Below are 13455 nucleotides of genomic sequence, written 5' to 3'. Positions count from 1 at the left end.
GATTATGCACAAACACAGCGATAATCACAGTGGAGTGAAAAGCTGAGGGTCTCATAAACATCTTTTATCAGCAGCCACTTTACTTTCATTCTCTGAAAGGGGAACTTCAGGAGCCAGTCAGTTGATATTTAAAACTTGTGTCATGAGACTGCAAAATGAATGAACTGCTGGTTTATCAGCTTGGAACAATAGAAACGAAGTGCATTGAAATGGCACTAAATCTGAACATTTGTTCTCCTGATACACCAAAAGCATGTCCTTTCCATGTTGTTCTCTGTCTTTTTAGTTGACAATCGCGCTAATATGAATGCCAAATGAATAGAAGAAGGAACTGTTTATTGTGCGTAGGATTGTTGTGAAAATAATGTCTTTTTTGTTTTTTTTCCTGCAAAGGCTTTGGAATCTATTTTTTCGATCAAGACTAAGTAGGATATGTAGGGAAAGAAAAAAAAGAAGAAAAAAAACAAAGTTGGAGAAAATGTTTCTGGATAGATACAGCAGGTCTAAAGATAAACAAGAGAAGTAAAAAAAAACTAAAAAAAAGCACAAATACGTGCGTTATGCGAGTTTTTGGTGTGTGATGAAATGTACATGGTGTGTTGGTAAGAAATGTACATCTCTAAATCGTTTATATGTTTTGAGTTAGGAAAAGACAGATTAAGGAGAGGAATGAAAATTATATAAGAAATAACAACAATAAAATGGGAGTAAACAATCGAGAGTTGAAGTTAATTCAATTCATTTATACATAGATATACTTTAAAAAATGAGACAGAAGTCAATAAAAGTAAAAAAAATAAATAAATAACATTAAATTAAAAAGGCAGAAAATAAGACAGAAGTCTAATACAAAACAGAACAAAAATGTAAAAACAAAACAAATAAATAAATAAATAAAATAAAATTGTAAAAATACAAAACAAAACAAATAAATAAAAATATAGATTTAAAAAAATGTAAAAACAAAACAAATTAGAAAGGGCAAAAAATAAGACAAAAGTCTTAAGGGGGTCACACACCAGAAGCGCCGCTCGACGACGCGCAGCGTCATGCACTACAAAATTCTAAACAGGTTTCTATGAGGGTACACACACCAGCGCCGCAAGTCGGCGGCTGTTGGCAGTGCCCAGCCACGGCTCAGGACACTGTTCATATTTCTGCCACACCATAGAGCACCGTCTGAATAGTTTCATTTAAAATAGCATGTGAATGTGCGCATTTGGTGTGTGATACCTTCAACTGTCATGTGCGCGCCTTGTTGCAGCAGCGTGCAGAGCGTCCGGTGTGTGATGCCCTTGACACAAAACAGAACAAAAAAATGTTAAAACATTAAAAAAAAACAAAGCAAATTAACTTAAAAAAATTGTAAAAACACAAAACAAAACAAATAAATAAATAATTTTTAAAAAATTCTAAAAACACAAACCAAACAAAACATGTTAAAACATAAAAAACAAAGCAAATCAATAAAAAATAAATAAATAAATAATAATAATAATAATTTAAAAAATTGCAAAAACACAAAACAAATAAATAAATAAATAAATTGCAAAAACTAAACAAAACAAATAAATAAATAAAAAATAAACTGTAAAAACACACAACAAAACAAACAAAAACAAAAAAATTATAATAAAAAATTTAAAAATATATAACTTTATAAAGCAAATAAATAAAAAATTTAAACCGTAAAAAACACAAAACAAACAAAACAAATAAATATGTATTTTTGAATTATAAAAACAAATCAATTAAATAAATATTTTATTGTAATTATTCTAAAAAACACAAAACAAAACAAACAAAACAAAAAAATGATTAAAAAAATTAAATGTAAAAACATAAAACAAAACAAAATGAAAAAAAAAATATATATATTGTAAAAAACAAAAACAAACAAAAAAAATCCACAAATGCTTTTTTCACATGCACAGAATCTGATAAAAAAAATAATAAAATCGCCATTTAGATTTTATAGATTTGCATGAAAGTCCATATAAACATGTTACACCTCAGATAAGATTTCTAAGCAATCCCGTTTTTTAATACCCTCGTGTGATTATTTGTTATTGTCTGATGCATCTCCTTTTTTTTTTTTTTTTACAGGACCAATAAACTAAAGTGCCGTTGAAAGCTTCTAAGCAGAAATGCAAATGTTTTCACAAAGGAGAGGGAATCCAAAAATAAACTAGTGGTTAGTCCCTCGTTCTTTTTTTCTTTCCTTCTCGCTCTATCTATTTTTTCATGGATGGAGATATGGAGATTACAGGAATGAGAGGCTATGAGCTTAACCTGGTCTTCATTTCCAAAAAGAGAAGTAAAGTATCATTGACTGCTCCATGTTATGTTGACGTGACACATTTAAATGGACTCAAGTATAAAACTGGCCGCATTGCCATGTTGGCCAGTAAAACAGTAGTGCTTCTACAATATATCTTGTCCATTATAATCACTGCATGAGGACATTTCCAGTTGAACACAGTTGAGCTCTACATAGATGAAGTGTTAGATTTGTCAAGGCCAGAATGGTGAGTTCTTTTGACTCAAGCATCTTCTAGTAAGGTTGAAATTGTATTTATTTGCTTCATTATTTTAAACCTATTATTTAAAATTAAACTTAAACTCTAATTATATATTATATTATGTTCTATTATATTATATTATATTATATTATATTATATTATATTATATTATATTATATTATATTATATTATGTAATTCTGAAATGATCATATTTGTATATTTTTTTCTCTCACAGGGGTCTCTTGAAAATGATATCAATCAAGATTTTCAGGATGCCATTGATGTTATTCAGCGTCATTCTCAGATACGGCACTATGACACAGGTAGATTTAATAAAATATGATGTTTTTACACATGGTTTTACACTTCTATTATCACTTGAAGTGTTAAGTATGTTTTTTTTTTTTTTTTGGAAAATGACATTAATAAAACCTCTGCTTTTCAGTAACATGAAATTATAACCATCATTTATTATTATTAATAGTAATTATTATTACTAATACTACTGTTACTATTTGTATAGTTATTATTACTATTACTATTATTAATACTACTAAAGCTACTACCACAACAATGTTATTAGTATTATTGTGATTATAATTAGTATGACTATATTTAATGAATATATTTAATGTTTTATTATTACATTTATAAATACTACTACTGGTATTTTAAATGTTGTTAATTAAAAGTGTATTGATATAATATCATTATCATTCCTATTATTTTATCTATTGCTTTATATATTATTTTATATTAGTGCTTAGATATTTAAATTCATATATCATTGCTATAATTTCTCTCTCTCTCTCTCTCTCTCCTCTCTCTCTCTCTCTCTATATATATATATATATATATGTATGTATGTATGTATGTATGTATGTATATATATATATATATATATATATATATATATATAATATATGGATTCATGTGTGTATTGAATCTACAATGTACACACACACACGTATATGATGTCAATATTTTTTGTCTAATATTTCAGATTTTACATGAGATTTATCACAGCATTTGTACAGAATTATTTAATAGATTTGACTGTTAGTATCAAAATTGTTTACATTTTTATATCATCATACTTACAATTACTACACTCTCAAAATGCTGGGTTGTTTTCATTGGATCAAAAACAGACATACCTCATTTTGGATTAAAAAAAAGATTTAAATCATTTAAATTTTATCTCCCCCCAAAAACCCAACATTTAGTTTGATCCAACGCTGCAATTATTCATGTGTACTGTTATCGTTTTACTATTGCATACCTATTGTTAACATTTTCTTTTAGAAAATAAATACTATGAGAATCTGGAAAGTCAGCAGTCATCTGTGAGACATGCCATCTCATACTATCAGTTCACACCTCATTTCGAGCCTCCAGGATCCACATATGACTGGAATGAATCCTCAGTGAGTTTACAACTCATTCAGCTGTTAGTTGTGATGCTTTTAATCTTGTATTTTTTGTAACTGGAAACCTGTCTGTTTGTCTGTGTGTGTCTGCAGTCGTGGCCTCATGTTATCCCGGACGTGTCTCTTGGGTCTTTGTGTTCTACTGAGACTTCATCGTTTTACGCTAATTTACCACAGCGGCACGGGAAAGGTGACATATTATTACATGTTTTTAGTCTGTACTTTGTTTTTGATTCATTTTGTGCTTGAATAACAGTTTTGATTTTTCACAATTTGAAAATAATCGAAGCCTCATAATGCATTCAGGTCTGTTTTAACCTGAAGGAAACAACAACTACAATAACAAAGTTTTCAAGGCAGGCTATAAATCCTTACAAATGTCAAGACTCCAAATATACAAATAGTTATTATTATTCTGAAATGTAAATTTATTTTAAGTAGATTTAATTTATTTTAAGTAGATCTAACGGTAACATTTTACAATAAGGTTGTATTAGTTAATGTTAGTTAATGCATTTAATAACGTCATAAACGAACATTGAACATTATATTTATCGCAGTATTTGTTCATGTTAGTTAAAATTTGTTGTTGGTTCATGTTAGATGGTGCAATAACTAATGTAAACAAGCCTGAATTTGGGTTTTAATAATGCATTAATAAATGCTGAACTGATTAAGAAATGCTGTACAAGTATTGTTCATAATGATTATCATTCAATCAATTTATTTAATTTTCTGCTTATTCCCTTTATTAATCTGGGGTCACCACAGCGGAATGAACCGCCAACTTATCCAGCATATGTTTTACACAGCAGATGCCCTTCCAGCCGCAACCTACCACTGGGAAATCATAATTATTTTATGTTGCTAAATACATTAACTAATGAAACCTTATTGCAACGTGTGACCAATATAACCATCAAAACAGCTTGCGTCTGGTTCCTTTTGAACAAATTATTAAAGCATGATAAATGTAAATGGATTTCATTCACATATTTGTTCAACATTATAAAATAAATACTTCATATTAGCGTATTGGAATGATTTCTGAAGGACTGTGTGAGACTAATGGCTGCTTAAAATCCAGCTATTACAAAAATAAATGACCATTTTAAAATCTTGTTATTATGCAAAATTAAATAAAATATTATTATGCACATTAAATGTTTTATTTAATAACTTTCCAGTGTAAAATATTACTTTTCATGTCTTTTTTTTATTTTTTATTAATATGTAGGTTTCATACAGTAAATGCAAACTGCTGCTGAGCAATCATGAATAACACATTAGAAATTTAAATCAGTTTCACTTCACAAAATGGAGTAAATATCTTTAATTTTCAGACATGGCCAAAATTGTTGTTGTTAGCCCTCCAGTGAAGGAAGCAAATCCCACAGTCATCACATAAATAACTTATGGTTAATAAAATAAGTACTGAATAATTGAAAAAAATACTGATATTAAATGATTGAACATGATAATACTCTCGAATTGTGGTTCAGAAGAAGCATAAACTAGGCATACTAACTAATCAAACTGGCCTGAACTAAATTGAAGTGTACCAACAATTTTGCCCATATCTGTGTTTATAAATATATTAAATCAGAGTGTTTACAGCTTTTCAATGAATTTATAATATGATTACAAACAAATTAAGATGCTAAAAACATGCTTTTCCACATGCCATCATTAATAATTCATTCTGTAGAAAGTACTGATATATTAGGCCTTAGTTACAAAACTTAAACCTTAAAATCCATTGAATGACACATTATCAAGCCAATTTTATATTATATATAACTTTACATGTTAATTTTATTAATTAAGTTATTTAATTAGTTTATATTTTGACTTCCTAGCAACACCTTGCAACCTATGGTTGTAATATAACCTCAGAATAAAAATAAAAAACATACAGATTTTAATTGCATTATGAGAGTTAAACATAAAAAAACATAAAACTACTCATGTGTGTCGATGAATCCAACTGTACAGCACTTCCACGCTTCATAACTCTGAACAAAGCTGAGTTCTTCATTACACAGAAGTACTAAAAGCATTGTCCATTTCTCTTCCTCATCAGGCCGCAAGAAACTACGTTTATATGAGTATCTGCACGAAGCTCTTCACGATGACAACATGGGCGACTCCATCCAGTGGACGGACCGAGGCAGCGGAGTCTTTCATTTCATTTCCAAAAACAAAGAGAAACTGGCCGAATGCTGGGGTCAGCGCAAAGGCAACCGCAAAACCATGACCTACCAGAAAATGGCCCGCGCTCTTCGCAACTACAGCCGCACGGGAGAAATCGTGAAGGTGCGCCGCAAACTCACGTATCAGTTTAACCCAGCGATACTGCAGCGCTTGAGCTCACTGTCAGGCTACAGTTCGGGCCCTTCGTCCAGAGAAATACCGCTCCATCAGCCTGGCTCTGCGGAGCATGTGTACTACAGTTCTCCTCTACAGGACTGCCATTACTGGTATGGTCAATACTCATATCAGACCGAGTATGATCTCGCTACTGTACTCACAATGGATCCTAAAACTGCAGTTTCAGCTCAATGATAGTCAGGAGTACAATCTCTGTCCTTTAAAAGATTGGAGATGCACTGCAATCAATAATGACGTAGTAAACGTGAAGAAAAAAGATGTTTTTGCTACTGTGTATTAAGAGTTCATGCATGTAAATGGTACTGTTTGGAGTCATCAAGGATGCATTAAATTGATCAAAAGTTATTGTAAAGACTTATTGATTTAATGATAGCTTAATGATAATGACTTTTTTAATGATTTCTAACATACAAATCTAATTTGTTTGTTTGCTTGTTTAGACTTAATTAATCCCAAAGGGAAATTCACGTCACAGCAGAGTTCTCCATACTATAAAATAAATTACTTGTATAAAGAGGCAATTATATTAATAAAATTCAATTCCTACTGCACATCTTTGTTTCAAACAACGAGTAGATACTAGTCCATTAGTCCATATCTACAGTACTAATGCTATTAGAATTCTGCATAATTCATCTAGTATGATTTACTATACAATCTGATCACTGTTGGTAAAAATGACTTCCAGTCAACTTTTGTTTATAATTTATTTTAAAAAATTAACAAGTACAAGGATATGTACAAAATATTATATTTAGATATGCAAATTTAAATAGATAACTTTCAATTCATAAAAAGTAACAACAGATGGTTTAACATGATTTCCATTAAAATATTTATACACTTCTTAATATAATATGAAGAAATATTTTAAATCAAAGTTTACAATTATTTCTAAAGGACCATTTGAATATTAATTGACATTATCATTGTTTTTCGATATAAAACTAAAACGACTAAAATCAAATAAATGAAACAAACCCAAACAAACAAATAGATAAGCTAATTTAATAAATAAATAAATATACAAACAAAAACAAACACACCTTACTGACAACAAACTTTTGAACAACAATGTGTAAACATTATCTGGAAACTGAAAACAGATTAATGTTTGTTTTATGCACAAAATATTGATCCAAATAACATTTATTTTTACAAAACAGCAAAAAAAAATATATATATATATTTTTACGCATAACTTTTGACAAAAGGTTTCAAGTTGTTAAAAGTTTTTAACTTCACACCTTTGTAGATTTCAAAAGTCTTTAAAAATCACCATGTTTAACGGCAACTGCAAAAATGATCCAGCTTCTTCTATTCAATAAAATCATATTCATGCTCTAATCTGCTGTTTGTGTCTAGCCAGCCTTCTACTTCTTTTTCAACTTGTTTACATAGTATCATACATGTATCGCTCAAATAAACTTCTCTATCTTGAACAATCCCTTTTCATTTGTTTATGAAACTCTCGACTGTAATCGGTGTGCGCTGTATAAACATTTACGCTGATTTCTTTGCAAATACACTGGGCCGAGCTCATCTCATTTCACAGAGATACGATTGTTTGTGACTGCTTTGTGTGTGTTGTATTACAAACCGATCTCAAATCACCTTCCTCTTTGTAAGATAGCAATGAAACACTAATGCGGTGCGGCTGTATAATAATTTCCATACTGGACAATAAACACAGGTCTCTTACAGACTTTATGATTGAAGTTTTGCGAGCATGTTTTCTTGATTTTAGAGCTCTAGATTAATTTAACAGGAATGAATGTGCGTGGGTTTAGTTCTGTCTGTGTGTCATTGTTAACTGGTGGTGGCTGTTATCTCTAAAAGTGGAGAGGATGTGGTTACTGGTTCCATAAAGGTGGAGGTTAGAGATGTGTGTTCAAGATCATGATGTGTGTATGTGTGTGTGAGAATGGTTGGGCCCACAGAAGCTGTGGTTTTGGGTAAAAAAAAAAAAAAAAGTCTGGTTATTTATGTATGGTCGTAGATCACTGTAGAAAGGTCCGTTCACTCACTTATAAAATGAGTCTGAAACATTTGAGCAAGCACAGTTTACTTTGTAAAGCACATGGCACATAAACAGTAATAGTTTAGCCTTAACTTATTGGTTATTGGTTATTCATTAACAGATTGACACTTGTAACAGGAAAAGCTACAGTGAGGATCACATCTGTAACACTAATATGGTAAGAATCAATGTTTTGTTGTTTTATGTTGCCGTTTTTTATGGTGTCCTTGTTGTGTAGTTGCACATTTAGATAACAAGAATTGGTCATTCACAACATACTTGCTATATGCTTTAGTGTTGTTTAGAGCATGTAAAAAGTGTAAATATATACAGTGATTAGTCGACTTTACTTTAAAAATTAAGTGAGCAAATCCATTTCCTTAAAGGTGTTAAGTAAATGCAGCTAAGCATAATATTAAAAAGTAACAAATCACTTTAACAGTGTAATTATGCATAAGGTCAAAGGTGTCCATATCACATTACATTTACAAAAGTGATGTATTATACAAGTGCAAGTAAACTGTTTCCATCACTTTTGTGAAATTAAAATATCAAAATATGGATGAAATAATGTTCCGGTACCTTTTAGTATAACTGATATATTCATGTAATAAATAAACCAACATACTTATTCCGACCAGTCCTTAAAAAAATAAGTGATTAAACTAAATTTTATCACACTTTTAATGACTAAAAACTCTTTAACAACAAAAGATTTAAAATGACAATTTCTGAATATTTTGCTGCACTGTGATCCTTAAATGGAATATTTTAACATGCATTAAAAATATATAGATTTTTTGTTGCTTGCTTAAAGTACTTATTTAAAATGAGCTGCAACAACACAACTCTTGAGTTTTTGGGGAACAACTTAATTGTTTTTGTGCAATCCACTTAAATTAGCAAATGTACTTAATATTTTAATAAATAAAAAAAAAACGTAACTAAATCGATTTGTGTTGGGACAACATAAAGACATTGTGTGAAACCCAGCATTTTTTTACAGTGTCACCAAAGGATTATTTTTCTAAATGTTGCATTTTCAAATTTATTTTCTGGTATATCAGCTATTGTGTCATTGCAAGCCAAATACTTGGTAGATCATTATTTTGTGTGAGATCAAAATATATATTTCTTCTTACCAGAACAGTCCGCAGGATTATCAGACGGATTTGGAGGTGATTCTGGAATTTCTAGAGGAGCACTACAGGCAGGAATCTCACAGAAAAGCTCTATGGGACAGTAAGAAAACAGCTTAAAGGAACAGCTCAACCAAAAACGAAAAATCTGTCATTATTGACACACCAATGCATGTCAACAAATGCAGACCATTTGTCACCAGTGAACAATTTGCATGTCAAATATTTTATTATTTAATATTAAATTTAATATAAGCATGCTTAAAATCTACTACAAAATCTACTTGATATACTACACTGTAAAAAATGATTTATTGGATTTACAATTTTTTTAAGGTAAGTGGTTGTAGTATATGGGCTGAATTTAAAGAAATTAAATTTAGAATTGTTCAACTTGGGCGACGCAGTGATGCAGTAGGTAGTGCTGTCATGTCACAGCAAGACGGTCGCTGGTTCCAGTCTCGGCAGGGTCAGTTGGCGTTTCTGTGTGGAGTTTGCATGTTCTCCCTGCGTTCACGTGGGTTTCCTCTCGGTGCTCCAGTTTTCCCCACAGTCCAAAGACATGCGGTACAGGTAATTTGTGTAGGCTAAATTGTCAGTAGGGAATGAGTGTGGATGGATGTTTCCCAGAGATTGGTTGCAGCTGGAAGGGCATCCGCTGCGAAAAACATGTGCTGGATAATTTGGCGGTTCATTCCACTGTGGCGACCCCGGATTAATAAAGAGACTAAGCTGAAGAAAACATTAATGAATGAAATGTTCAACTTAATTTGTTTGTTTAAATTCAGCCCATATAAATTGTTTGCAACAACTTACCCTAAATTTGTTTTGCAAATCCAATGAATATTTTTTTCAGTGTACCATTGTTTGTTACAAATGAATAATTACAAATTAATAACATTCAAGATTAATTAATAACATGCAAGTCACAATAATAAATCATCACAAACAAATACAAAGATTTTCTTAGAAACAAAACCACAGTACAGTAATTTGTTTTATCATTGTTCTTTTTATACTGAACTAATTTAATTGAACATTGATTTAAACAAATTGTTTTATTTTAATACCAATTAACATGCACCTGTTGCTCTGAAAACATTGCAGTGAAAAAGGTGTGGAAAGAACCTTTACTCAGAAATTGCTAAAGTTTTACACACAATGGAAAAGAACACCGACTTTAGGGGTTAGGATGCCTGCCTGTTATTACCACTAACTCTTTTTCTAACACACCTGCAGTGACGGATCTCTCTGTCACATCATCCAGTGGCTCTGTGGACACTTCTGCAGAGAAACGGCCAGATGAGGAGAATTTCATCAAAGTTTCAGGACAGGAAACTCAGGTGAAACATTCATGTTAACACTTTGTGTCATTCCTTTTAAGAAATAATGGTACAAAACTGTCACTGGGACAGTACACTTTCAAAAGGTACATGTGCTTGTACCTAAAGGATCCACATTGGTATTTTAAAGAAATGAGTTCACCCAAATATAAAAATCCATCCTCTGTGCTTATGGCATTCTTCTTTTAGACAAACACAACCAGAGTTGTTGTATAATAGTGTTGGGTAGAGTGGCTAATAGTGTTGGTAGTGGCCCTTTTTAAAAGCTAAAAGTAAGTAAAACATCTTACACCACCAAGTGGTTAACACTGTCTTGTGAAGCAGATTGATGAGTTTTCTTAATGGTATATACAGGAATCAGAGATTGAAATACATTCAATACCTTTTTTTAAGACTCTTTGCATACATTTACAGACATTATTACCAGTAACATTGCAGACACTTTAACTTGCAGTATATTTACTAAATACTGATTTAGAAAGAAACGAATCCTAAACTAAAAGTGTATTTATATACTAAATAAAAATGGTAATCCAGCAGGTGGTGCCTTTACAACAGCAGGAAAAACAGTGTTTCCCTAGTTACTATAGTAAACATAGCAGCATGATGTCAAATCTAGCAGGATTTGTTTGATTTCATAAACTACACAGCATCCCATTATTCAAAGGTAATCAGGCGTACTTTAGCATACTTATACCAAATTTATTACCTTGAAATACTTTTTAAGGGCCTTAAATTTCCCTAGATTTATTTATCGATTTTTTATACTTTTTAAGACCTCGCTGACAACCTCTAATAAAATATTTTAAATGTTTAAATTAGAAAAAAAAAATCACTGACTTCCGCTGGAATATGATATGTGATAACGTCCTGGCATCATACAGCTTAGTTTTATTATTAATTTATGTGCTTTTGAAAACTATAAACAAGGGCCACTACCCAGAATGCATTAAAGAGCCAGGATAAAACTGAAAGCTCTTCTGACTGTGTTGGTCTGCATACGGTCATCTCAAGGGTTAATAAATTATGAGGACATTGACATTTTTGGTGAACTATTGCTTTAAATGTACATATTAGTACCGGGAATAGACATTATTTGCACTTAAAGTGGACAAAAAAAAGGCTGTTTTATATTTCTTAGAGCGCTGAAACTTTTCATTTCTGAATCCAAACACTTTTGTTCAACGAACAGGTCATGGAATCTTTGCCCAAAGCAAACATATCGGACGGGCGAGGAATAAACACCCTAAAGGCAGCAGAAAGCCCTTTAATTCTGCATGCGACACCTGAAAAGCGTGTCAAGTCACTGCCCAGCAGTACAACTGCAGAGAAAGGTCAGTTCTGCTTTTGTGGTTTATTTAGATGTTATCTCAAAGTGAAGAATAACCTGTAGGGGAACTGCAGCTCGTCCTGCCCATAACTGCCAACCCAGAATCTCAGTTCTCCCTCATTTTGTCTGGCCTTCAGATGCTTATCTTAATTACACCTATCATAATACCTGCTTGATGGGAAATGCTTTCCATAGGCCTTCATGCATAAACAGTTTGACCACAATCATCTGTATATGATTGCAGGGAAAAAGCTGCGTCTTTTTCACTTCTTATTTGAGATGCTGGAGGATCCAGATATGGCGCATTGTGTATCCTGGGTACCAGCTTCGGTTGGTGTTTTCTGCTTTTCTGCTAAAAACAAGGAGCATGTGGCGGAGCTGTGGGGTCAAAGGAAGGGGAATCGAATGCCTATGACCTACCAGAAAATGTCCCGGGCCTTGCGAAATTATAGCCGCTCGGGGGAGATCATTAAAGTGAAAAAGAAACTGACTTACCAGTTCAGTGTCACTACACTTTCTACTTTACAGAGCCAGCGTGGTGCAAAGAAAGCAGCGTGAGGATCCAAATGAGAGATGAATGACCTCATTATTTCGCACTCTTGTGATATCTTAATTGCCTTGGTAAGAGGAGGAGGGTTAAATTGGTTTCTAATTTTCTTTCTTGATGGTCAGCCGATTATGCTCAGCGAAAAGATGACATTTAGGATTTGTACTTGTTCTGCACTTTGAATATCCCCATGCAGATAAAAAGTCTTTAAAATGTATTGGTGTATGTTTTATTTTTATTTTTTTTACACTTGCAAAAGTTATGTACTAACCAAAACAAATAAAAACAGACCATTATCTCCTACTTCCCGCATTGTTCACTTGTCTCCAGTAGGTGGCAAAGCTGATACACTGCTTTTATTCTGATTGTGACTTCTTTGCTACTGTTGTATTTCTTTTGTGTGTGTTTTTATTCTAGGTTACAACTTAAATCTGAATTATCAATTAGCTGGCATAAAAACACATTGACCATTTTACAGTGCTCAGCATATATAAGTTGACCCCTCACAAATCTATCTTTTACATTCTTATTTTTATTAGGAAGCTAAACAATACTATATTGGTGCATTTACATTAGATTAGTCAATACTAAAGCTAAATCTGGAGCTTATCTAACAAAATAACTTACTATAACAGTCCAAAAACTAATACAGCAAATGTATATGTTACAGAAAATTATTAAATAATTTTTCTTTAAAGAGAAAAAAATCAAGAGAAGCAACATAATTGAAAA

At 31.8% G+C, this 13455-nt stretch overlaps 3 protein-coding genes across 3 annotated transcripts in view; 2 read left to right on the top strand and 1 right to left on the bottom strand.

Annotated features, from left to right (window-relative positions):
* The window catches only part of apaf1 (apoptotic peptidase activating factor 1), a 93880-nt gene that overhangs the window by 59648 nt on the left and 20777 nt on the right, over positions 1-13455 (bottom strand). The window contains exons 6-8 of the mRNA XM_068219732.2: positions 10737-10787; positions 9507-9596; positions 1234-1294 (exon numbers count right to left, since the gene is read on the bottom strand). The gene's annotated coding sequence lies outside the window, so the exon portion shown is untranslated. The remainder of the gene's footprint in view (positions 1-1233; positions 1295-9506; positions 9597-10736; positions 10788-13455) is intronic.
* spic (Spi-C transcription factor (Spi-1/PU.1 related)) lies at positions 2410-6689 on the top strand. The gene is given in 5 exon segments (NM_001004621.2): positions 2410-2528; positions 2759-2846; positions 3829-3950; positions 4047-4143; positions 6037-6689. Coding segments are annotated over 5 exon segments (792 nt in total). The 5' UTR covers positions 2410-2525; the 3' UTR covers positions 6519-6689.
* spi2 (Spi-2 proto-oncogene) lies at positions 8401-13026 on the top strand. Its single transcript, XM_009300320.5, has 5 exons — positions 8401-8542; positions 9510-9606; positions 10743-10846; positions 12039-12180; positions 12421-13026. The coding sequence occupies exons 1-5, from the start codon at positions 8540-8542 to the stop codon at positions 12732-12734; spliced, it is 660 nt and encodes a 219-aa protein (XP_009298595.1). The 5' UTR covers positions 8401-8539; the 3' UTR covers positions 12735-13026.

This window comes from Danio rerio, chromosome 4, assembly GCF_049306965.1.
Source record: "Danio rerio strain Tuebingen ecotype United States chromosome 4, GRCz12tu, whole genome shotgun sequence".
In the NCBI taxonomy this organism is placed as follows: Eukaryota; Metazoa; Chordata; class Actinopteri; order Cypriniformes; family Danionidae; genus Danio; species Danio rerio.
Note: the sequence above shows the minus strand (reverse complement) of the source record. Positions and strands in the feature narration are given on the sequence as shown.

Coding starts and splice junctions, on each gene's coding strand:
- spi2 (XM_009300320.5), top strand. Junction 9,607..10,742: donor CAGAAAAGCTCTATGGGACA/GTAAGAAAACAG, acceptor ACACACCTGCAG/TGACGGATCTCTCTGTCACA. Junction 10,847..12,038: donor TTTCAGGACAGGAAACTCAG/GTGAAACATTCA, acceptor TTCAACGAACAG/GTCATGGAATCTTTGCCCAA.